Source organism: Adiantum capillus-veneris, chromosome 12, assembly GCF_014529385.1.
Source record: "Adiantum capillus-veneris isolate H3 chromosome 12, ASM1452938v2, whole genome shotgun sequence".
NCBI classification, from domain to species: domain Eukaryota; kingdom Viridiplantae; phylum Streptophyta; class Polypodiopsida; order Polypodiales; family Pteridaceae; genus Adiantum; species Adiantum capillus-veneris.
In genome coordinates this window covers 6512046-6538412 of record NC_140942.1, presented here as the reverse complement: position 1 = coordinate 6538412, position 26367 = coordinate 6512046, and the positions used below count along the sequence as shown (strand labels likewise).

General features: G+C 42.2%; 1 protein-coding gene across 1 annotated transcript; it reads right to left on the bottom strand.

Annotated features, from left to right (window-relative positions):
- Nucleotides 1-10020: 10020 nt before the first annotated feature.
- LOC147445265 (uncharacterized) lies at nucleotides 10021-14883 on the bottom strand. The gene is made up of 3 exons (XM_086525987.1): nucleotides 12764-14883; nucleotides 12249-12398; nucleotides 10021-10270 (listed from the first exon to the last, which is right to left on the bottom strand). Exons 1-3 carry the CDS (start codon nucleotides 14866-14868, stop codon nucleotides 10087-10089), a joined length of 2439 nt encoding a protein of 812 aa, XP_086382113.1. The 5' UTR covers nucleotides 14869-14883; the 3' UTR covers nucleotides 10021-10086.
- Between the last annotated feature and the right edge of the window lie 11484 nt (nucleotides 14884-26367).

Here is a 26367-nt window from a genome sequence, read left to right as displayed (position 1 = left end):
TATCAAGGCTTTGCACAATCAACTTACATTGGATCCCCTACGTTCTACCACGAGAGATGATTTTCTCTCAATACGTGACATTCTCAACATAGCACGAAAGATAGCGGTTGAGACAATTCAACTGCACGAGGACGATGCCGAGAGCACTAGGCGGTGGTGTCTTGAGAATGAAGCTATGGTTTTCATCTACCAAGAGCAAGACCTCGCACATGGCAAGGATTTCATTCTTGGCATTCAATCGGCATGGCAACAAGAGATGTGCAAAATGTATGGTGATAACAACCTTATTGCAATGGATGCCACATTTGGAACAAACAAATACAAGGTATGTACTTCAATTCTTGATCTGCATGTCTTTTATTGCTGGCATAATGAAATGATTGCCTTTGTTGATTATAGTTCCACTTGTATACTATCTTGGTTTTCGATGCCCATCGCAATGGCGTGCCCGTAGCTTGGGTTTTGACTTCAAGTGCCACGTTCGAGGTGACTTCCACATGGCTATCACAATTTAGAGATTCTATGCTTGATTACCATAAATGTTGGGAACCTTCTGCTTTCATGGTAGATGATGCAGAAACAGAAATTTCTGCAATTAGGTATTCACCTCCCTCTATCTTGTACATAAATGTAGAATGTTGATTCTCTTTGATTTCTCATTGATTTCAATGTGCGACCAGACATGTCTTCAATGTTCCAATCTACTTGTGCTTGTGGCATGTGCGTCGATGTTGGCTCAAGCATCTTGTTAGGAAGGTACGAGGATGGACAACCAGGGCTTCCATGTTTCATAGCCTTGGAGTCATCATGCACATGTGAGGGCCTTCAAGCACGTCAGAGGTAGAAACACGGGAACGTATTCAAGGCATGCTAGATTCCTTCTTCCTCGAATATCATGCAGAGGAGGCCTTCATTGAGTACTTTAAAACATATTGGCACCCAAAAATTGGTACGTATGGTGGCTTTAGGTCATGTTGAAACACTTCATTTTCTTTTCTAGGCTTGATTGCATATTTGCATTTGTTTGTAGACATGTGGGTGCGTGCAGCAAGGACACTCCCACATTCAGGTCAAGATACAAATGGGGCCATTGAAGCCTACCATGGTGTGTTGAAGTCTAAATTTCTTGGGAGCTCAAGGAAGATGGCTGGCCGAAGAGTTGATTGGCTGCTACACAAATTAACCGCCACGGCTCTTTCTTATTATTGGTACGTTCAAATGATGAAGGACAAAGGGTTTGTTCGTAACAATGCAATTGAGAATTTGGTGGAAAATTCTTTTGAGAGGGCAATCAAAATTCCCGATGAGCATGTGTCTATAATAGCTGTGGAGGATCGCTCCCATGCACTAGTACAAAGTGCATCAAACCTGGAGATAGTGCACACTGTATACAACCCCGAGAGCATATGGGCATGTTGCACATGTGCTTGGTCTAAAGAGGGAAACATTTGCAAACACCAAATAAAGGTGATGCTTCTATTAGGTGTATCTCCTTTGTCTTTAAAGGATATGTGCTTGAAGATGTATGGAAGATAGGTAGAAGATCTCCATGCTAGGCCATCACTCCCTATCAGAACACATGATGAGGAGGATGCCCCGAAAAGTGCTACAATGAGAGAGCAGATTGGCTTTGATAGTGAGGAGGCAAACTTTCAAGAGGAGCAGCCTATTGTTGACAGTGTGAAGGGATTAAGGGAGCTTGATAATCTCTTTCAAGAGCTTGTATCAACTGTTCATGACGACAATGGCTTGATAGAGGAAGCTTGTTCAATCGTAAAGAAGGGCATTGCTTAATTGAATGCATTAAAAGCACGAAAAGAGGATGCCTATCAACAAACTCCAGGTTTCATTGCCACCCAAGATGCTTTTGGTAATACTTTGAAGAGAGCACAGCCTTTTATTGAGAAGAGGGTTGGGAGAAGGCGACCATCACAAAGCAACAAGGAAGATGTAGTTAATCCATTCACATCCTCTATGGGAAAAAAGAGACGTTCCATGCAACAAAAGCTTGATGATCGTGCGGCGAAAGAAGACAAGGCGCCTTACTCATTGGATGCAGAATCCTAAGTACTCAATCATGAAATTGTATTTTTCCCTTATTTTGACGAAATCTCACATTATCTAAATTTGTGATTCTACCGTCTTAAGTGTGTGTGTGTGTGTGTGTATGTGTGTGTGTGTGTGTGTGTGTGTGTGTGTGTGTGTGTGTGTGTGAGAGAGAGAGAGAGAGAGAGAGAGAGAGAGAGAGAGAGAGAGAGGGCTCAGATGTGGCATTGAATTGGTGTTAATGTAACTAGTGAGAGAGGGACTCTAAAATTTTCATTGAGAAATGGTATAGCCATACTTAGTGTGAGTAGATCGAGTCACACCGAAGATTTAGAGAGGGGGAGAGAGGAGAGGGATTTACAAAAAAGGGGGGGGGGGGTGGGAACCAAAATTTAGCATTCATTGTGTTAATCTTAGTGTGTGTGAGACAAGAGCAAGGTTGCATAATATAATGAAGACCCAATTAAAGGTTGAGAAAAGAGGGATCGTCACATAAATAACCAATAGCCAATGAAGACCTTGCTTTGTTAACAAGTTGAAGTGTTACAACAAGGATTGCATACAATAAAACTACTGAACACAATACTACAAAAGAGGGCTCTAAAACAAAATGGAATATTCTTTGATCTTTGCCCTCAACCTCTCGGAACGCCTTGGGATAGCAATAGAAGATGCATCATTGTCCTTCCACTTTTTAGTTATAAGGCGAGCGGAACGCCTAAGGGTCTTTGGGCTCCTTGATGCGATCACCTATCAAAATGAAATCATGATGAAGCCAAAATTATAATTTTAATCCAACTATTGAAGTTAATTTACAGCAAGAATTACCTTTCTTGTTTGGAGACTACCAATAGTACCTCCTTGTGCCGGTGAGACTCGTTCAATGCCATCATTGTTAGATCCGGAGACAATGATCTTCCCATTGCTTATGAGCATTGACTTTGTCATCCTTGAATCTCCCGGTATAATGTGTGGCTTCGCAGTGGTTGGTGTGCAAAGATCAATTGGTTGTTCATGGCTTCCGAAGGCCGGTGGTGTACACAAGTCAATGGGGGCGTTGCGGGAACCCCCAATGGAATCCTGTCCGATGGAACCACAACAAGGGTATCAAGACATGGCACACTGAGCACCTTGCAATATCCAACTAAACTCAAATTGACAAACAACAATTGCAAAGTCCCAATCTCAAGTAGGCTTCATTTTAAAATCGTAAGATAAAGTAAAGAAAAAATCATTGATGCACTCCTAATTCTGTTGCCGAGCCTTCATTTTGAAACCATAAGATTAATCAAATGTTGATTAATATAGAATGCCTAATTCTGTTGCTCAGACACAATCGTTCTCTGGTGTGCCAAAGCTGCCTTGCTTCCACTCCACTGTCTCATGCAGCTCTGGGCGACCGTGGGAAATGACCCCCTCTTGGCATGTACTGAAATACATGCCTCCACGAGAGAGAGAGAGAGAGAGAGAGAGAGAGAGAGAGAGAGAGAGAGAGAGAGAGAGAGAGAGAGAGAGAGAGAGAGAGAGAGAGAGAGACTCGAGTCGGCCTGCAGCTCCCCGCCACTCCAGCTCTATATACACGCCTATGCACAGAGAGAGAGAGAGAGAGAGAGAGAGAGAGAGAGAGTCGTTACCAGGTGGCCGTGGTTGCGCGTGTCGACAACCAATGCTCCTCGCCCTCGTCAAACGGATTTGGTTGCCTGCAGACTGCAATGCTTGGCGAAGCCTGCTTAGCGCAAAGCCTTGGAGTAAGCGATAGTAAGGCCGGCCCGTCGGGACTTTGCACTAAGCAAACGAGAGAGAGAGAGAGAGAGAGAGAGAGAGAGAGAGAGAGAGAGAGAGAGAGAGAGAGAGAGAGAACGCTGCCTGGCACCTGCAAGAGGAGATTATGGACCTGAGCGGGCACTCGCCGGGAAACACTGTGGGGCACTCGGCGTGAAACAGGCTAGCGTGGACAGTTGACGCCACGGGGGCAAGGTCGCCAACTTGCCACGTTGGCAAGCTGGCCGATAATTAACCAAAGCCGCCTTGGGCACACTCACTCCCGCCAGACCTCGCCGAGTCAAAAGAATCATAAGGTCTTTTCCCACATTCAAGCAACAGAACGGCAATGAATTATCAAATTTCTCATCTAAAAACGTAGAGAGAGAGAGAGAGAGAGAGAGAGAGAGAGAGAGAGAGAAAATAAGGGAGGAACAATACTTTAGATGTTATGTTCCATTGTTAAAACTTACATTACAAAAGGTTAGTGAAAGGCAGTAGTTACACGTTGTCGTCACCCGATTGGTTTTCATCAGAGCCTATTTTGAAAACACTACAAGAACCTCCCTCCATATCATCACAAAATATAAGTTGTACTTGTTGGCGTTTAGACATTCCACAAGTCCATGTCGCATCTTTTTAAGATAATGTGAAAGCGGGCCTTTTACATTCCAAATGCCCTTTGCATGGGCATCTTGGTATTCCCAATTGAAGGCAAGTGTGGCAAGATGCTTCGAGAGCTAGCGGGCCATATCCACCAAGCAAATGTTCATGGCTCTCTTGCCCAACAATTGCGAGCGAGAGAGAGAGAGAGAGAGAGAGAGAGAGAGAGAGAGAGAGAGAGAGAGAGAGAGAGAGAGAGAGAGAGAGAGAGAGAGAGAGAGAGAGAGAGAGAGAGAGAGAGAGAGAGAGAGAGAGAGAGAGAGAGAGAGAGAGAGAGAGAAGCCCTCACTAATGGAAAAAGACCCAAGTTTAGTACCATTTTCATTCAACTGAATTTAACTGAATTTAACTCAATATATCTCAATGGCTACAAGGCATTGATTTACTTTAACTCAAATTTCTCAATTTTTAAAACCAATGGTGATGATTTTTTATGTCTGTTTTGCGTGTACCTACATGTCTTGATTTTTCTTTGTGGACGGAACCTTGCGCCTTGCAAATCGCATATGAAGATTGAACTTCTGAAGCCGTAGCTATAGGCTTGGAGCGCAGGGGAGAGTCGAGTACTATCAAGAGTCGAGTCTCGAGACTCTTACTCTAAAGACTGAGTCCTAAGTTTGCTACAAGACCCAGGTCCTTGAGTCTTTTTGTGCTCACTTAAGTTTGAGGCTTCAAGTTTCAACCTTTTATTAAAGTTTAGTGGCAGAGCAGCCTGCAATACATACATAAACTTGAAGGATATTGTTAAGGGCACCCTTCATGCACAAAAGGAGATTTCGAAAATTGACCTTCACTTGAAAGGGATTATTTTAAAAAACCATCTCTGAAGGGTTACAAAGCCTCCAAAGGGCACCAAAGCCTTGAAATATGAGCCTTGAGACTCTCTCTCTCTCTCTCTCTCTCTCTCTCTCTCTCTCTCTCTCTCTCTCTCTCTCTCTCTCTCTCTCTCTCTCTCTCTCTCTCTCTCTCTCTCTCTCTCTCTCTCTCTCTCTCTTTGTTAAAGAGAGTAGGAGTTGAAGTGAAAATATGTTCTTCTAGAAGGAATAGGAGTTGATGCTCTCCCCCCCCCCCTCAATGCCCCCTCCCTAATGTATATGATATGAATATGAAATCATGAGGGGCTACCCCTATTGTATACGCTTATGTACAAAATCCAAAAAACCCCCTCTTGTACACTCACGTGGTACCGTATGGAAAAACACCATGAATCTCCCGAGATTCAAATTTAACATTCTTTTTAGTCAAATTTTACAATGGGCCTACTACTATAAATGAGAATTTTTTAATGAAGGGTCTACAGTATGCACACATTTCTAAAAATATTGTTAATTTCTATAGATTAGTTGGTATAGGCCATTCTTTTATTACCTCCAACTTTGTAGGGTCCATTTGGATTCTTGCTTGAGAGATAGTATGACCTAAATATTGAATCTCTTTTAAGGAAAAATTGCTTTTCTTTTGATTAATGTAAAGCTATTGTCTCTCAAAACTTAAAATATTACCTAAAGATGTTGCTTATGTTCCTCAATAGTCTTCAAGTAGATGATAATGTCGTTGAAGAACACCCCCGTGAAGCTTTGATGAGGTCTGAAGAGTCTTTCCATCATTTGATTAAAGATAGCTAGTGCATTGGTAAGTCCAAATGGAAGTACCATATGGGGTCAAAAGTTGTCCAAAAGGTTGTCTTATGAATATCTTTAGGCAATATCCTTATTTAGTGATGACCACTTTTGAGATCTATTCTACTAAAGTAGGTAGACCCTTGTAGCTTAGAAAATAGATCTTCTATATTCTTGAAAACATGAAATCTATTCTTTATGGTTATCCGATTAAGTGCCTAATAGTCCACACACATTCTATAAGTACTATCTTTCTTTTGTACTAGTAGAATGGGTGAACAAAATGGAGATGAAGTAGGCCTGACCATCCTTTCCTCCACAAGCTCATTTACTTGCCTCATAATCTCCTCTTGCTGAGCTGGTGAGACTTGATAAGGAGGCTTATTAGGAGGTGAGCTACCGAGTAGAAGTTCTATGTAATGATCATTTTGTCCCTTTTGGGAGGTAGCTCCCTAGGAATGTCATCCATGAACACATCTTGAAACTCATTTAGAAAATTAAAAATTTATGACTCCTCTTTAGTTTCATTTTTAACTTCATTACGAACACATGCATCTTTCTTAGACTCCTTGACCAAAATCATGTAACAAGAAAGAGAGATTTTCACTACTATGTCTAAATTTTGAGTCTCTACAAGAGGTATAGTGTTGTCCGCACTATTAACATCAAGTGCAACATCCTTGCCTCGATAGGAAAAGAGGACTTTTCTCTCTTGAAACGTCATAGGGGAAGCCATGCCTGTCATGGGCAACTCTGACACAAACGGTGATGAAGCCAGGTACTGTGGGACTATTGAAAGGATACTAATTAAGCTCGATTTTATAACCTTTCATACCTTTATCTTTGAGTGCAAGTGGTTTGTAAATGTATCTAGACGACATGACAATGGGCTCTACATGGTGGACTCTAGTGTATATGACACAAGAAGGTATACCAACTTAGTTTTTCCATGCAATTGTGAGCAGGTGAGTGTAAACCTTTTACCCTTATTTGCTTACATAACATAATATCAATGTCACTCATTTCTCTTGTCTTTTCTATAGGTCATCTATATCCCATCAATCCATCGACCAAAACTTTGGTTCGTAGTTCCTGTAACACCTCTAGGAAGAACCATTTTTGCCACTAATGAAGTGGAGATTGTTTTCGACCATCTTCCACCTACTACTTTGGATGAGGGTGAGACAGGGACAGAGACATCGATGATTCAAGTCCTAATTCTGCCAATCTCTACGAGGATGATTGTCCTCATGAGGATGATGAAATGGAAGATGACAAGCTCGAGGATGGTGAAGCCAACGGACCCACAAACGAAAATTCAATTTCTCTCTTTAATACTTAGCAGCCATGGGTTTAGATTTAGATCAAGCTACTTGTAGAGATCGTTTGGAAGATGATTCATAAATATTTTGTAAATTCTATTCTATGAAAAGTGTTTGTGTGGCGTCCATTCATGGATCTCTCTCTCTCTCTCTCTCTCTCTCTCTCTCTCTCTCTCTCTCTCTCTCTCTCTCTCTCTCTCTCTCTCTCTCTCTCTCTCTCTCTCTCTCTCTCTCTCTCTCTCTCTCTCTCTCTCTCTCTCTCTCTCTCTCTCTCTCTCTCTCTCTCTCTCTCTCTCTCTCTCTCTCTCTCTAATTTTGTCAAGCATGCCTTCGCCCATTTGCAAGAGAATGAGGAAGGTTCTTGAAAAAGTGCAGGCCACTTGCACATTGTTGCAAAATAGAGCTTGAAGAAACTAACATAGGTGCTACCATCTGGTAAAATGTGGGCACACTTTACTAAATCATGGTGAAAATTGAAAAATGTGGCTCCAAAGGGACACTGAGCAAACAATGCCAGGATTACCTTCAAGGGGAGGATGCTTTGTCGAACGAGGGGATTTCTGGTTCATCACAAAAGTAGGCCATCCTAAAGCTTGGAGGGTGTAGGCGGAAGAGCGGGATTCCACTTGTAAAACATGCTTGTATAAGTTTATCTATAACGGGATGAATCAAATGCCCCAGTTTATGAGAGCCAATCCAAAACATGATGGATGGATATTGAGGAGGTTGCTTCTATGGGAATATGCGAAGTTCGAGAAAGTAATGCCCATGCCTCGGCAGAAGATGTCGTCCGTGTTTGGCTTCTCATCTTTGACGGTGCTTGCTTTACATGGAGACGCATGCATAACTCTAGGATGGAGCTTCCTCTTCGTAGTTTCATGTTTATGCACATAGCCATTGTGTCATATTTTAATATCACTTTTTAAATTTTTTTGAAATTTAAATAATATTCTTTAATTATTGTTCATAAGCAAAACAAAGAGAAATACCAAAATTTGAATGTTTAAGCGCTAAAGTGGGATTTGGTAATATGAGCGACAATTTTGGTGGCAACAGTCGTGGCAATATATGCAATAATAAACGCGGTAATATTTAAAACATAAAAAAAGTCCTCCCATCCCTCTCTCTCTCTTCTTTGGCCAGCCCATTTTGGCCTTTTCCTCTATAAAATGCAATAAAAGATCGCAATAAACATGTTGAGATTTTCATAGTGTTTCCAAATTAGGGACTTCGATGTCTACGCCAAGAGATGCACTGCAAAAAGTTGCTCTACATGCTGATTTGCATGAGAGTCTTGCTGCTGCTTGCACATGCACATGCTTGCCTTCGATACATGCATGTGAACGTGGCCTTCATTTTTTGTGTGTGAGGGATCCCCTATGTTTGCGATGATACCATGTAGTAGTAACACACATAGATGAGAGAGAAGACGACACAGAGAGAAATAGGTTGAGAGATGTGTAGCTCAATTGTGTCGTTTCAATTCAGCTAGACATAGCCTTTTTATACATTTGTTTGATACATTTTCTTGTTATTAATATATTACAAAGTTAATATAATTATTATCACGACAGTTCCTGTAGCTACTAATTAGGATAAGGTTGAGATCCATAGGCTTCCATCTTCTATTGCTAATATTTGGATTTAGGTATATAAGACTTGTTAAAGACCTCAGGAAGCTGTGGCTATTTAGAAGCTAGGGGTTTGGATCTTAAAGGGCACCTTGAGGTGAAGACTATCTCATGGTTTCTAGCAGGCAAGAATTGAAGGTTTTACTCAACCTTGGAGAAGCATTAACCGTATTCATCTACAATATATATGTTAAATTTGCATGTCTTTTGAAGTTAAGAGTGATTATTGCTCCAAGATGGCAACGATAAATACTTGTTCATTTAAACAGTTTCATGAGCAAGTGGGACTTGTAGCCGCTTGAGGATGACACGAATATCTTTCAACATGCAAGATTGTTTTCATGATATTCTTGTCTTTGGAATGCCATTTGCATGAGAGTGTAGGAGGTTAGTAGCTTTTTAATAGTGGGACATGCCTATTATAGCTTTGTTTTGTAGTAGCAGTGCCAATATATGCACATATTCTAGCACATCATTAAATCTTTTTGTTTGTTTAATAAGTTTTTGCTAGAGAGTCCATATGAAAAACATTTTCTTATGTAAGGTATTTGACAACTAGAGTATCTTTCACAGTCTACGCACAAGCGTGCATGTGCGTGTGCACATGCACGTACACACACACACACACACAAAACATATATATGTTTTGTGTGTGCGTGAAAATATGTGCACTGCTACTATTAAACAAGTTATATTTGGCATGTCCCACTGGTTTAAGCTACGAACCTCCTAAACTCTCATGCAATCGACATTTGAGAGAGAGAGAGAGAGAGAGAGAGAGAGAGAGAGAGAGAGAGAGAGAGAGAGAGAGAGAGAGAGAGATTATCTCTCTATAAGACAATTGAAAAAGAAAAATCCCTCACAATTGTGTATACGATTATAAGGATGTACTTGAATTTGAAATACCATCGAACGATAACACTGTACAATTTGAAAAATAATAAACTAAAGTAATAATTGATGTGGTTATTAGTAAATATATAGTAAAGGCTATGTAGACATAGTTCAAAACATATTATTTCAAGGGACCTAAGCAGTCTAGGCTTAGATTGTCGAGGGACAATGACTATGACCAAAGTTAGAGCTAGAGGCACACATGTGACACACATCAGGTCTACTATGGTCATGTAAGCCCTCATAAGTAACAAGGAAGGTTTTGGATTGGTTGGTACACCTTTCCACTTGTTTCTTCACTTGGCACTTTCCACTTGTACATTTGTAGTAACACCTGTTATGATTCAACATATATTTTTTGTTATGAGTGGATTAATAAAGAGACCAATATAACAAGAGTGGAGACTAAATTCTAGATCATGTGCTCATGTGAGATGATGTGCAAGACCGCATGGATGATTTATAAAAAAACTAATTCATTCATTACAATGATGTGCGTGGACCATGCTGATAGAGCTGAAACAAGCATAATGAAAAGAGTGAACTATATTCATATCCTAGATCATTGTCATGGATATATATGAAAACGAGTGAAGAACCAAGTGCTTGAAGTGGAATAGAAGGCAGGTAGAGATGGGCTTGATGAAAGGGCCTTTAGAATCCTTATTCTCATGGCAAGTTATAAATCCATACAGGTGTTATGGAAATAAATTATTGAGTAATAAAAGTAGTTTATAAGGTTAAAAAATAATAGTTTAATAAGAATATCTAATATAAGGTATTCCTAGGTTTCAAAAAACAAAAACACTACCTACATAATGCAAGGACACTTTAAAGAAAAGAGAAAGCTAAAAGAAAAGTAAAGGAGAAATAAAACACAAATGTACCAATGTGAAGTCCAGTACCTCTTTATATGGACACAATTTTTTTTAAACCTTTATAGGTCTTTTCATTTCCTAAACAAGATGTTTTCAAAGACCGTCTATTTTTCAGAGAATGGGGAGACCTAATAGTTTGTATGAAAGACAACGTGTTTTATTTACAAAAGACTTATGACAAAGGGTTCCTAAATACTCAATAGCGAATTAATGCATGTGATGAGAAGCACCTTGGGGGAAAAGAAGCCTAGTTATGTGCCTTTCATAATTTTGCTGTGGAGATAACTTATGGAGTTAAGGTGGTTGCAGGTAGTATGATCGAAGATAGGGATATGTATCTTGGGGTGATTGGATGGAAATAAGCTAGGTATTGTACATTAATGACTTATTGATAACTGCCTTTAGAAAAGTTCACACCATTAGCAACACTATGTAGGGGATGCATGGAGAAATTATATTTTATTAGTTTATAAGTGAGTCCATTATGATTGGGGGGTGAGGTGGACGGATATGTAGCTAGTCTCTAGGCCTTGTTCATCATGCTACTTTTTTCTTTTGATAGTTTGTTTTGAAGACGAGGCCTTAGATTGTGCACGACATTATTAAAATGGTGGAGGTAGCAATACGTTGTGAGAGGTGATGTTGGAGATATGACATGCACACAAGGGAGGTTATGAGGGGTGGGCCACGTTGTTAGCTTTATAAGGTATAACTTATAAGATAAGAATAACTTATTATGAGAAGGGCATGGAATAGCTGGAAGGCAGAAGAGGAGGACAAATTGACAATGCGAGGCATGAGGCCTCAATAAATTATTAAGAAATGAAGGGGGGACAGACAGTAAGTTATCAAGAATAGTGTCCCTACCGCAACCAATCAGGCAAGTAGGCAACACTGACGTACTCCTGCTGCAGCACATACGCACGCACAATACTGCACGATTCTTCCAAGCTCTATAATTATTAATATACATAATACATAATACATATAGAGATATAGATATGTATATGCAGCATGTGCATCTACATTGCAAAGGGGTGATGATCAGCAGCTGTGCGTAAACGCTCCTACCTCACATGTTACACAAATATAAATAAGTAAATAAATATGTATATATATATCTATTTATTATGGTAGTAGCTAGATAGCCGAGAGCGGCCCGAGGAGCTGGCCGAGCTACAAGAAAACTTTTATAGAGGCGCTGCAACGTTGAATTAACCCCAGGCTCCAGCTGCTAGTGTACTGGCGCATGCATATAAAACATAACTTACATGTCTAGAAACCGACAGATTATACGTTCTAAAGCAAGCAAAATTGCAGGCAATATGGATCAGTGCAGTACATGCATGATGAGGTAGGGGGAGGAAGCCTGGGTGGGTGGGGGCAGTACAGTGCAGCTAGGGTGGGTGTACATGTACTTAATAAGATGGTTACCTTGGGAAGGGGCTGTTTTTGATGGTTTTTTGGCCATACTTGCGCCATCTGTAGCCGTCCCTGGCAGCTTCCTCCTCGCTGCTCACCCGCACTCGGTAGCTGGGGCCTGCCCTCCCCCCGGCCCTCTTCTGCAGTCTCCATGAATCCACCCTGCACACCACAACAATAATCTGTATATTGAGCAGTAATCATGCAAATATAAAAACCATACACTCGCGCAACCAAATATACCCAATTAAAGCGCTCTCCTGAACTTCTCCCTGTTAACAAAATCTAAACTTCATGGTACAGCACTAACTGCAAACCATAATTTCATTCCACGCCCAGCTAATAACTCCAATGACAAAATCCCTCCTAAAGCAAATATCTACGTATAATTACAATAATAACAATAGATTATCTTGATGACTATCACTAGCTGGTAAATACGTACGAAGAATATCTATATAATCTCATAACATGTCGACGTACTTCATGAGGAATGACAATAGATTAATGTAATGGAATAGTCTTACAGCTCATGAGCTTGCTCAACTTCATCTTTGCATAGCAAAGCAACCTCATCAGTGAGGAAGGATGTCTTGTCTCCTTGGTTATTGTCAACTGAGGCGGCGCCTGGTTGCCCCTGAATATCATCTGCAAGCTGCTGACCAACTGCATTATGATGATCAAGATGGGGATTGCTTATGACTGCAGACGAATAAGAGGAATTAGAATTGCTGGTACTTGACTCAGTAGTAGTCATAACTGATCCACCGCCGAGGCCGAGATTGCCATTGCCAGAGCACCCAATCGTATGAGACTTCCTCTGCAATGCTTTATGGACATCCATGAGGGTAGGGCCAATCCATGCTGCTTTGCGGCTATTTGCTGTTGTGGACGTCTTGCTACTCATGACACAACTCTTCATATTCGTGTCATTTGTTGGAAGTTCCATACCCGAGGGCTGCTGCCCCAGTAATTGATCTGCACGAAACGTGCTGGCTGTCTTAGCCAAAACCTCATGACTATTGGTATTATCGCCTTGCTGGCAGATAACCCTAATTTTTTTGATAGCAACCTCGGTCTTTTGCTGACAGCTTGTCCTGGTTGCATCTTCGACAACAATATCATAATCATTCCTTTGGTGCTCACTACAGTGCCAGCTAGCCCGTCCGTCCTGATCTTGAGTAGATGCCGGCATTGGCAGGTCCCAAAAAGCCCTAACTGTATGCTCTCTGTCATTGTCCTGCCAGATTGATGCTGTTGTATATTCTTGTCCTTGGCTGTGCAATATATTAATTTGGCCAATATTTTTGGGATCATCGGTTTTTCTTATAATCCAGCTAGCTTCTGTTGCTGCATCATCCTTAGTGCAGCTATTAGAAGCAATTAAAGATTGGGCACGTCCCACAAAAGAACTCTCATCACATGAAGCGGATGCTGCTGCTCTCTGGCCACTAGAAGGTACACACGAGGCCGTATCACTACTGGCGACAACATTAATGGCCAGGTCATATTGATTCATTAAGTAGCTGGGGCGATGAGGTGCTGAACAGCTAGCTGCAGACTCAACTTGTTCCAGAAGAATGTCAAGCACTTCTTCTAGATCACTAGTGCATCCCTGTAGATTCGTGACACAGCGAGCATCACTTGCACTGGCGCCTGCTGCTATTAAAATTGAACTACTCGTGATTGTGCAGTGGCTGGCCCCCTCACTTAAAATATATGAATGATCACCTGAAGGTGTACACGTATTACCCTCAGCTTGATGATGGCCGCCACCCTCAAATTGGGGATGGGGTCGAAGATCACCATTAGCAGCACCATGTAGTTGTGTACTGCAGCATGGGCGTGGCGGCTGTGGCCGCGGTATTCCAGCTGTTTCGGGAGAGGATGGTCGACCATACAAACTATGACTGCAATTAGTGCTGCCTGCCATATTATTATTGGCCGGGAGAAGCTGCTGCAGCCGATCATCATCCAAATAATTAGTACCATGATCATCATGAGTATCGATAGACTTAGCGGAGCGTCCTATATTAAGGCCTGCTGCCGACGCCCCATGTACAAGTTGATCCACAATATTATCATTTTCGCAGGATGCACTTAGAAAAGAAATATCATCAACATTCTGGACCTGGTCCTCGCGATGGCATCCCATATGACGCTCATCTTCAGCAGACGCGACAATCTGATCAGAAGCCGCTGGGATGTTAAGGTGGAAATTGTTGTGAAGCAATGTAAGATCATCATCAATATGTGGCAGCGCCTTGCTAATGAAATGGTGAAGATGGGCAATATCTGCACTAGAATATGCACGATCATCGGAGCTGCAACAGCTATAATAGTACTGATCATTTAAGTATGAATTGGACGCATGGTCTATATTATGATTAAGCGCTGAATCAGCTGGTAGAACTAATGTACTGGGTAGATGATTAATAATAATGTTGTGAGCTTCAATTTCAGGAGAGCATTGATAGTCAGCTGCAGCGCTGGGACTAATTCCAATATATAAATTATCACATCCATCGCTATTAGCTGAATGAGATGGGTGATCTGATGAGAACGATGGCAAGGTATGATCAGGATATTCATGAGACGAGATATGATTGAGGTTGCGCCTGTTGCAGCTCATGATAAGAGGAGGAGGAGGGGAAGCTGCAAGCTCACTACTAGCGCAAAAAGGAGAAACGAGGAAAAGGTTGCAGCAGCAGTACTAGGAGAGAACAAGATATGACAAAATGAAGAGGATGATGTGGGCTGGCAGTCACATGAATCTTCAGGTGCCGCGACGCCCACCTTACAATTATGCAAAGAGAATGTGCGTTTTTATAGATAGACAGATCTCACTCTTTGCCCTTAGGTCAACGTTCTCCCTTTTTATTCGTTCTAACTAAAACTGTGCATTATTGCTCAATTCGTTCTTTTTAATATGTCCTCTCGTGTCTCCATATATTCAGCCACAATATACAAATTTAGAGGTCCGAATTTTCTTTAGAATTGCGTGTAGATCATGAGTTCTCTCTCTCTCTCTCTCTCTCTCTCTCTCTCTCTCTCTCTCTCTCACACACACACACACACACACACACTCACACTAGGGCTCGGGAAACATTTTTTGTGGACCCGACTTTGGAACTTTTTCACACGCATATGAGCAGGCTAACTCTAAATTTGAGAGGGATATTCACACTAAAAATCTCATATTATAACTAAAAATTCCATAATTTGAACTGGCTTGAGAACCTTCTTGCTCAAACTTGAGCCGGCCATTTTTCATTTTGAAGAGACTTTGGATAAAGCGAACCTATCTTTTCTCGAGCCCTGAGACACACGCGCATGCTTGTATCTTTGCTCAAGAAGAAGTCTTGGTGGGACTAAGGTTAATAAAATTTGGAGACTACGTATTCTCCTCATAACTCAAAATCGGTAATCCTACCGTAACTACTCTTTATGATAACGGGCTAGTGGGAATAAGATCCCCCCTACCTCATATATAGACAAGGCCGCTCAAGTCAAAAGCAGTTTTGATCCCTCAATGACCTTACTTCCCTCAATTGGTTATGATCCCTCAATGGCATTACTTTCCTGATCACCCCGGCTCAAATTTGGCATTAATCTTTGAGAGGGATTGAGAAAGCTTTGTTCATTGTAGAAGACCTCGTTAGGATGGTGGAACTAAAAAAAAATTTATCATCCACTCTGGTTCAATTGTCAGGATGACTATAAAAGAGGTGAGACACTTGTGTTCTATCTCACTAGTTAGCCTTTCTTCCTCTTTCTCCCACTTTCTTTCTTTCTAAATTCTTGCTTATGTCTTGTTGAAGTAGTTTTGTCATGGAGTTTCCTCTTGTGGATGTGTCCTCTCCATCGATGGGATAAAGGGGATATGGCTCAGTACCTCGGGGCTAGACATAGTGTTCGATGGATTTGGAGTTGATCTCTTTGGACAACTGATTCCGGTGTTAGAAGTTTTACAACTACTGGTGGTGTGTTAGTTCAAACAGTAGACTGGACAAGGAAACAGAAGCTGAACTGGAATATATCTACTGGAATGAGAATCAGACTGAAGTACTGAGAATGATATTCAGATTCAAATTCAGATTCAGAGAGAATAAGGACAAAGTATGTGTGACTAGAATATACTGCTCTGCTATGTTTAGGATTATAGATGAAAGATTACAATGAGGATGATGTAGCTCAAGAACAACTTAGGGCTAAGGATTATGAATCAAATGCTTAACAGAAGTACAACCAACAAATGACTCTATTCATGTCCGTAACTTATACCAACCCGATTACAATGTAATGGATCCTATTTATATGCTTTGGGAATTATTGTAGTAACTGTCATGGTGATTACTGACTGCTCCACTGTGCGTCACTCAGGAGCCGGTCCCCACACAATGAGACTGTCTCAGCCATCTACGTCCTTCCCTCCTTTCTTGAATTTTGGCAAGATTCCAAACTTTTTGAAAAAAAATCCACCGTCTGATTCTGATTCCAAGAACGGGAATTGACCAATGATAGAGTGGCCATACAAAGATTGCGAGAAGCAGCGGAAAAGGCCAATGTAGAGCTCTCATCATCTACACAGACAGATATCAACCTTCCAGTTGAGAAGGAAAACAAATCTTTGACCGAATTCTGAGATGGAACTACCCAGTATCCTTCCACTGAACCCGCTTCCTTTTACCCTTTGGCCTGGATGGCGTCTGAGAAGTCCCAGTACCAGCATTCTCCTTCTGAATGAGTCTGAAAATGGCCTCCTGCTCAAGATGATCCCGCCTTTCTGTGGTCATCTCCATATCATAAGGCGTGAGAGGATGATAGGTTTTGGTGTCAGGATCATAGAGTGTGCGTTTGCCGTTGGTGATCCTAGTTCTGGCCAGCTTGTGACAATGCGAGGCTGTATGGATCCATCCTTCTGGGAGGGGCTGATTGGTTTTGATCCGAGCCTCAAAAAGAATCTCAACTATCTCTCTATACTGAGGTCCCAGACTTGATTTAGCCGTAATTTCTTTTTCAGGCAATTTAGAGGACTCCACCGAGAGTTGCAGCAGTTGGTTGGTGATCTTAGTGAGGCCTCTGATCTGAATTTTCCACTGGCCCATACATAGTATGATCCTCTGCACCTCCTCTTTCAGTTCCCGAATATCATTCAGTTGGAGAGCATCATTGAAGAGTGTTTGTCAAGTTTTCTATTCCACAGTCGATCGCTCATACCAATCTTGAAGTTCATCAGTAATTTTGAAGTATGTGAGCCGATCGCCTGGTTCTAGATGTTGAGGGTAAAGTGCTAGAAAAAATCTTGGCAACTCTGCCTCTCTTGCTGGTAAAGCATACAAGAGAACTGGAGAATCAAGTACGAATGCTAAGAAGTTAAGAACAGCCTGGTTCTCTTGCTGCATCATTTTCCTGGCTACTCTAACCAGCTGAAACAGTTGCCGGAGAGCAGTTGCCTGTTCTCCCACTAACATTCTAGTTCGAGATCCCTTGTTGCTGGTGGCAGTCTGGTCTTCAAGAATGGTCCGTACCCTTTGATCCAGAACTCCCCTAGCAATCTGCATTTGCACTAAAACCTCTTTCAATTGATTCCTGACATCCTTCATGCATCTATATGTCGGCTTGTTTCCCAGTAAAAGCTCTAATTCTATAGCCAAATATCAAAAATTTGCAGTAGACTGTCGTTTGCCAATGTCGATTGGTTACTCTCTCTTCAGCTGTTAGGATCCATTCAGGCACCCTTTCCAACAGCTGGATTGTGCTGGGATGCGTAGGTAATTGGCAGGCCTCTTGATCATGGAAAGCAACTGATTTCCAATGCTCCACCATTTCCCTAGCTCCGACATACAGTCGCTGAAAGCGTTCTAGATCAGATATGAGATCATCATCCTCCAAATACCGCCTGGTAATAGGAGCCTGCTGATGTCTCAATCTCTTGTTCAACGTAATGAGCTGTAATGAATGTTGCTCATCACCTGCTGGTCCCTCAGTCACAGCTTTGCCTTTCCCTTTCTCTTCTCTGCCGTGTTGTGACTGGTTTACCGGTGGATTCTCAGTGTTGTTGGGTTGTTGCTCTTCAGACTGCTGATTGCTCGACCTCTGCCCTTTATGCTGATCTGGCTAGTCTAGTTGGTCTGCCTTTGACTGATTTCCTCCAGTTAGCCCTGTGCCACCATTACCAGATCCTGGAGGTGGAGATGGAGGAGAGTCATCATCATCATCATCATTATGCCCTTTGTCTAGTTCATCCTCCTCCTTCTCTGCTTCTTCTTCCTTATCTTCATCTCTTCAATGGCAATCTGCTGTTCAATGTAATCTAGGATAGCTTGATTTGTCAGAGTACTATTATATTCAGTAACTTTATCCTACAAAACACTCTGCATTGTTTCTATAAGAGACTGCAAGTTATCCATATCAAAAACAGCATTGCCTAATGGATTCAAAATCTCCGCCAGATTATTATAGACGTATCTTTCTGTTAAGGAGGTCTTCAGAGCATTGTGGCGAATCAGTAAAGAGTTGAATTCAACTCTCTTCATTCTTAACCGGATTTCAAACCTATCAACAGCTCGTTGTGCTTCAGCCTTTTCTTCCCGCATGGTCTGTATCTCAGATTCTACCTTGGCTAACTTACTTTGTAACAGCTGAATGGACCTGTCTGAGTGAGCTTCAAGGAGACTGTGGTGCAGGTTCTGGGATGCTCTTGCTTGCTCCAATTTTTCAATCTGTTCCTCAGCCTCCCTTAATTCAGCTTTGACCTTAATTAGTTCATCTTGTGACCCTGCAGCCTCTAGCATCTGTCCCATACAGTTGACAATAGTATTCCATGATGACTGGATGAGCACTGAGCACCCATCATTAACTGTTGCTAGGTGAGAATCAGTTGGCTCATAGACTATCACAAGAGCCATGTAAGGTACGGCAACATAATCAGATTTCTGCAACACAAGGCATCCCTTGAGTGGATGAGTTTGCAGCTGCTGTAACCTGTCTTTCTTGGTCAATTGTAGGGCTTCTTCATTATCTGGAATGGAGACTCGGCCCAGTGGATTTGGAGATGATGGGCCTTTGCCCTTATCAACCTGGTCTGCTGATTTCTCAGGACTAGGCCTTTCTGTCTGGTCTTGGCCAGTACTGGGAGTCACTAAAATCTGGCATGTAGACTGGTTGATGCCACCAGTGGCCTGGTCAGTTTGTTGTGCAGTCTGGCTAACTGGAGTCTTGTCAGTAGACACTGTCTTAACTTGGCTTTCGAGCTGCTTCAGGACATTGCTCTTGGTCAGTGTTGTCCTTGGCTTCTTTGAACTGCCAGGTTCATCTTGTTTAGCCTTCCTCTTCAGTCCAGTAGGAGTGGACTGCCTTTTTGTTTCTTCTTCATCCGATGACAAGTCAATATTTTTGGATACTGGAAATGGCTTCTGACTCCAAGCCATTCTCACCTAATCATGGGAATCTGGAGCAGTTGCCCAGTACAGAAAGCGCCAAACGTACCAAGCTTTGAACACACTTTGAGATTTCAGCTTGGCAGTCTGTTGAAGCACATTGTGCGACAATATCTAGTAGAGGTTGATAGAAACTTTGGAATCCAGCCTTTTTGCTAACAGCATGGCAAAAAGCTTCTCTAACACATATGTCGGGTTATTTTTCAGACTTACAGCCTCAGTGACAAACCGATAAGCAGCAGGAGCCTCCAGTCCAACTGGAATCCCTTGTGCACTGGCTTTCCTTTTTCTCATGGCAGCATCATCCTCTTTCAAAGCAGCACTTATGTGCTCCGCAGTCGCCATAGATGGCTTAGGCTCGTTTGGCATACAGAATGCAAAAGCGATGCTTTCTGGTGTTACAGACACTTTCTGGCCATAAATCATAACACTGTCATCCTCAACATTGAAGGAGTCCAAGACTTGCCTGATGATAGCTGTATCAAACTTAATCCTTGTGGCTTGCAGAACCACACACAAGTCCCACAGTTGGAGTAGAGCCATAGTTTTCTCAGTAAACACATAACACTGAATTTTGATGTATGGAATGAGTGGAAGAGTTGCCTTTGTGGCAGTGATAAGAGCTTGGGTTTCATCGACAGTGTCCTGCATCTTTTCTGATAGTTTCCTCCTACCCATACACTGTGAAGATGATGAAGCAGGTGAAGAAGAAGAAGACTTATTTGATTCTTCGAAACCGCACCCAAGTGTGGCTGGCAAGGTTAGATGACAATCCACTGTCTCCTCAGAAGATTAAGTTTGCGGCTGCAATGAAGATACTTCCGAGGTTGGCAATGGCGAGTGAACAACTAGAGGTAATCATCGTGCAGGAGACTTGCGAGGAAAAATGCCTACACGCCTCACCGTTATATGCGTTCGCGCCATAAACACTCCACCACTTATCGTTCCTAGACTTCTGTGCACCGCAACTGACGTGGCTGACATGCATTGGACAAGACTTTCGCCCGTCATTGAAATGATTACCACTGATATTCCATCTGACCGTTGCCCGCTTAAAAACTGATAATTGTGTCCCCACTATTCTGGTCCTGGTATCAGCCTAGCTTGGTTTTGCTGGTACTGGTCTGAAACTGGTTCTGAAATTGGTTCTGAAACTGGAACTGGCTGCACATGAAAAAGCCCCAAGATAGTTGATTCTGGAATTTCTTGATCTTCAGCACCCAGATCCTCAGTACCCGGTTTCTGGCAAGGCTCTCTAGCTTCTGAATAGTAGAGCTTGATTTTAGCTCCATTATACACCCCTGGCAGCAGTAATCCAGATAGGTCTTTCAGTCTTACCGTACCATTGGAGAAAACACAGTCCACTTCAAATGGTCCTGCCCAGGCTATCTTTAGATTCGGCTTCCTAGGACCCATTCTGGACTAATATAAGAGTACCAGATTCCCTTTATGAAACTCCCGTACCTAAATTCTTCAGTCACCCCAGTGCTTCCTTCTTTGCTGAACAATCTCCTGTTCTAGCATAGCCCGTTGCCTGAGTTCATCTAACTGGGTAAGCTCCTGATCTAGTCGCTTCTTAAGATTGTGATTAAAATCTAACCCATATTTTACAGCCATTCTGAGACTTGGAATAACAAACTCCTTAGGGACAACAGCGTCAGTACCATATACCATTCTAAATGTGTCAATCCTGTAGTGACCTTATAAGCAGTCCTGTATGCCCATAAAGCAGTCTGAAGCTTCAAATCCCACTAGTCTGGCTTTTTCTGCACAATCTTAGTAAGAATAGTCTTAATGGTTTTGTTATTGCTTTCGGCCTGTCCATTGCATCTAGGATAATAAGGTGTGGATTTTCGATGCTTGACTGAAAGCATATCCAGAAGAATCTCCATAGTGTCATTGATGAAGTGTGTCCCTTGGTCCGACACAATCTCCACATGACAGCCATAGCGACAGACAATATTCTCAAATAAAAATCTTGCAGTGGATTTGGCTGTGTTGTCAGGAAGAGCCTTATCTTCCACCCACTTAGTTACATAGCAGGTGGCCATCACTATATACCTATTCTTCCTGGGAGTAACCTTCTTAAAAGGTACCATAAAATCCAAACCCCATTTCATAAAAACACCCAGTGGTTGTACTGGTGTTAAGGGAGTCATGTCTGCAGCTGTTGGTATGCCCATTCTTTGGCATATGTCACAAGTTTTGCAAAAACTTCTTACATCAGATATCAATGTTTGCCACCATAAACCAGCCTACAGAATCTTTTTGTAAGTAATATCAGTAGAAAAGTGTCCACCAGATTTCCCATTATGTGCCTTTGAGATGACTTGCATTCTCCCTTTCATAGACACACATCGGTGAAGAATACCATCAACACCTAATCGGTAGAGTGAACCCCCAATGATGGTGAACTTTAAGCTTTTGATGACCAAAGCCTTCTTCTGGTTTTGCTTCCAGTCATCTGGAAAAGCGCCCTGAGAAAGAAACTGATATACTTCATATAATTCAAGATCAACTAATTCTGCTGCTTCCAACTGATATAATTCAGCATCCACCACTAGTTCGTCCCTTAAAGATACTTCAGAATAGCCTTCCGTACTCCTAGAGAGAAAATCAACACCACAGTGGTTCTTGCCAGGTTTATGGAAAATCCGGAATTCAAATTCCATAAGGAACATCATCCACCGTATTAGCCTGCCTTGAATAATGACTTTATTAATCAAGAATAGGAGAGCCTTATGATCCACATAGAAATAAAACAGTTTGCCTAGCAGATAATGCCTGAATTTTGTAGCACTGAAAACCATCCCTAGAGCTTCTCGTTTAGTGGTTGTATAACCTTGTTCAGCATGACTGAATCTGCGACTAGCAAAATAGACAGGATAGTCAGTCCTTCCATCTGGCTGGGCTAGTATCACTCACATCGCCAATCCCAAAGCATCCACATGCACATGGAAAATAACATCCCAATTTGGTTGCCGAAGGACTGGTTTACTGATAATGGCATTTTTTAAGTTCTAGAAACTTTCCTCACACTCAGCAGCCCAATTGAACTTGCTGGTTTTCTTTGTGAGCTCATACAGTGGTAAAGCTTGGGAGGCAAATTTATGCACAAACCTTCTATAGAAGAATATATATTCAAGAAAGAACTTAACTTAGATGCATTCCTGGGTGCCTTGGCCTGCTAAACACACTGGATTTTGTCGTTGGCCATTTTAATTCAATTGTGGGATACTACATGTCCCAGTAGCTCTCCTTTCCAGACTAGGAAAACAGATTTAAATGGATTTAGACAAATCCTCTTCTCCTGACAGCGCTTGAAAACCATTTCCAGGAATAGTAAATGATGTTCTTCACCTAAATAGACAGTGAAATCATCCATGAATATGGCGAGGAACTGATGAAGAAACTCATTGAATATCTCCATCATACACCGCTAAAAAGTAGCTGGTGCATTGCACAGGCCAAATGGCATTACCAAATACATAAATGCTCCCCACTCTGTAATGAAAGAGGTTTTCCCCCGGTCCTCAGGAGAAATTTTTAATTGGTTGTAGCCATTATATCCATCCATAAAGCTATACATCTCATACCCTGCAATCTCATCAAGCAACATATCTGTGAAAGGCAATGGAAATGGATCCTTGATGGTTTGAGCATTAAGTTTCCTATAATCTACACATACTCTCAACTTCCCATTCTTTTTGGGAACAACCACAATAAGAAACAACCAATCACTATTGGCCACTTCGGTGATGAACCCAGCTTTGAGAAGGTTGTCAATCTCTTCCTTAACCTTCTTAGCATAATTGGGATTCATTCGGTACCTCTGCAGTCTTACTGGCCTGGCATCTGGTTTCAGTGGTATCCTGTGCTGGCAGACTTTTGGATCCACCCCTTTCAGATCTGTGTGTTCCCAGGCAAAAAAATCTTTGTAATGCTGGAACATTTTGCGTGCTTTCTTCTTCATTGTTGGGTTGAGATGTTTGTTGACTTTGATCATCCTTGAGTTGTCTTCAGAGCCTAGATTCCATTCCTCGATTTCTTGGTCATCTGGGAGTAACCAGTTAGGACCGCCACCTTTTCTCTTGGTTGATTCTTCAGCGTAATCCCAAGACGGCCCTTTGAATTCCAAATCACTGTTCGGATTTGCCGTGTGCTCCCCAGAATGTGTTGGCTCATCTGGCGTACTAGATTCAACTGATCCTTCCAGCCTTCCAGTTAACTGAACTGATCATTCTCCTAAATTAAGTCCAGTAAACTGGTCTGGAAATTGCTTCTTCTGTTTGTCAGCTTGCTCCTTGTTGATCAATAGAACTGCATTGAGATCAATCTCTACTAAGGAAAAAATATTTAGAGCTGCTAACATCCTTTCAATCTTCTTGATCTTGTACTTCTGGCATAATTCCTTAGGTCTCAGCTCCTTTCTCCAGCTTCTAGTATTGTTTATCCGAATTTGGATTCTGCCACTGGCCCCTTGTAGAGTCTGATTTTGATAAGCATAGTTGTGAACAACTTGTGACGTTCTCAACCATGGGCGGCCCAGTAACATTCCATATGCCCCTTGTACATCAAGAAGTAGAAAACTAGTCTTGAACTTCTCCTTGCCCACTCGTATCGGCAGATTTTTTATCATACCAGTAGCTGCTGGCTTCAAATTGGTAATGCCCATCCTCTGCCGAAGATGTTCTCCCATGATATTTACTCCTGCTCCTCCATCCAAGATGACACTCGAAAGTGGTTCCCACTATTTCCGAACTTTGTAATCTATTTGAATTAGCGACACTTCATCATCTCTGACAGTCGTCAAGTCCACTGTCCTGGCCTCCGCCTCAGCCTTCCTTCACTGTCTGATGAAATTCGTTGCTTCGGGCAAAGTTCTTCTGATGTCTTCCAATTCCACAACGAGCTTTTGTATTCTATCACATATTTTAACATGAATTTCCTCTTTTTCCTGGTTAGACTGGTTGTCGGAGCTTGAAGAACTGGTGATGTCTTCACAATGCCATTCCTTCATTGTAGTGCTTCCAGCTCCTCTATCAACTCCCAATTCTTCTATCATCCCTTGTACTGCAGCCAGCATGGTCTCAGGTATGCCGGGTTTTGACTAATCTCTCTCAGTAGATTGGGTTGGTATCTTTTGAATGACTTGTGCTTCAGAATTTTCTGGCTACTCTGCCAGCTTCATGGCTAAATCTTTCGTGATTTTCGCCACTAGTTCCCTTTGCTGCTGCCATTCATCAACCACCTTCTCTTTATCCTTGGCCTACCATACCTCTCTCTATTGAGCCCATTTGCTGCTTTCAGCAGTGACTGGTTTTTCTGGAATTTCTAGGATTTTCTTAATCACTGCTCCTTTGCTTCGTGTAACTGCCCGTACTGGAACTGGCTCTGGTGCCTTCTCCCCAGTAGCCGCAGTCCCAGGTGTGTCTGGACATTGAGCCGCAAAATGCCCATACTTTCCACAAGTATAGCAATTCAGACTTCGGCTCTGGAAGCTACCACGCCCCCGGCCCCGGCCAGTACCCGCTTGGTATCTACCGCGCCCTGGACCAGCACCACTGGTACCTGGTTTCTCCTCCTGAGAAGCGTTGGCAATTTCCACTTTTACTGGTTCAGCATTGGTATATGCCACTATTGACAAGTCTTTGCCCTTTTTGAAATGATGAATCCTAATGCCACAATTATTCCATAAATGGCCATCGGCTTTACAATAAGTACACTGTGGGCACTCATTGGAAACATGGTCCTTAGATTTACATTTTGAACACCAAGTCTCCATCCTTCTCACTGGTTGTTTGGTCTGGCTAATCTCAGCAATTTGCCGAGCCATCTCTTCAATCTTCTTAGCCCAAGACCCCTTTTTTGGCTTGTCCTTGGTCTTCTCATCAGAGCTGCTCTCAGAACTGCTGGAAACTTCGCTTGAATCAGAGTTATCCGTAGAAGAACAACTACTACTGGACCTCCTCTTTTTATGACCTTTTTCCTTCTTAGCATGTTGTTATAGCTTCAGGGCTCACTGCACTAGATCATTGAATTTCTTGTCGGTGATGACACCTCCTGCTCCCTGAGCTTCTTGTTGTGAAAGCCATTCAGGAACCATGCTCGCAGTCGCTTGTCTTTTGGTGGTTCATGTAGCTGCCTTGTCAGCTCCTTGATTTTCTCAACATAGCTTCAAACTAATAATTTCCTCTGCTTAATCTTATCCAGCTCACAGATAATATCCTCATCACCTCTGTTGTCGGAATATTCCAGTCTGAAGGCTTCCAGTAGTTTATTATAGGATCTAAGCTGACAAGCCGGGTAATGGTAGTACCACTTTCGCACTGCCTCCTTCACTGTTTGGGGAAAGTATTCACGCAGTCATCGTCATCAATACTTTTGAGCTCTGCATACTGCGTAAAAGCCCGGATGTGAACATCCGGATCATGCCTCTTGCCTCTTTTGAATACTGGAAAAGATATTTTCAGCAAGGATGTGTAATCATGCCGATCACCCTTGGTCCTTCTAGTTCTCATCTTACAGTCTGAACGCCGCTTTGGAGTTTTCTTACAGTTGTCAGTATCTGCATCCCAATTGATATCTGCTTCTGTCTCGATTTTGGTGTCCTCCCTGGCCTGTCTACTGGAAGTATGGCGATTGCTTTTACTACCTTTGGTGTCCTAGTCCCCCTGCCTGGACCGAGA

Bases quoted from the DNA above. Each gene is read 5' to 3' on its own strand.
- LOC147445265 (XM_086525987.1), bottom strand. From the start codon at position 14,868: ATGAGCTGCAACAGGCGCAACCTCAATCATATCTCGTCTCATGAATAT. The intron at 12,399-12,763 runs GTAAGACTATTC...TGTGGTGTGCAG, and splicing joins GTTGAGCAAGCTCATGAGCT to GGTGGATTCATGGAGACTGC. The intron at 10,271-12,248 runs GTAACCATCTTA...GAATCATAACAG, and splicing joins AAAAACAGCCCCTTCCCAAG to GTGTTACTACAAATGTACAA.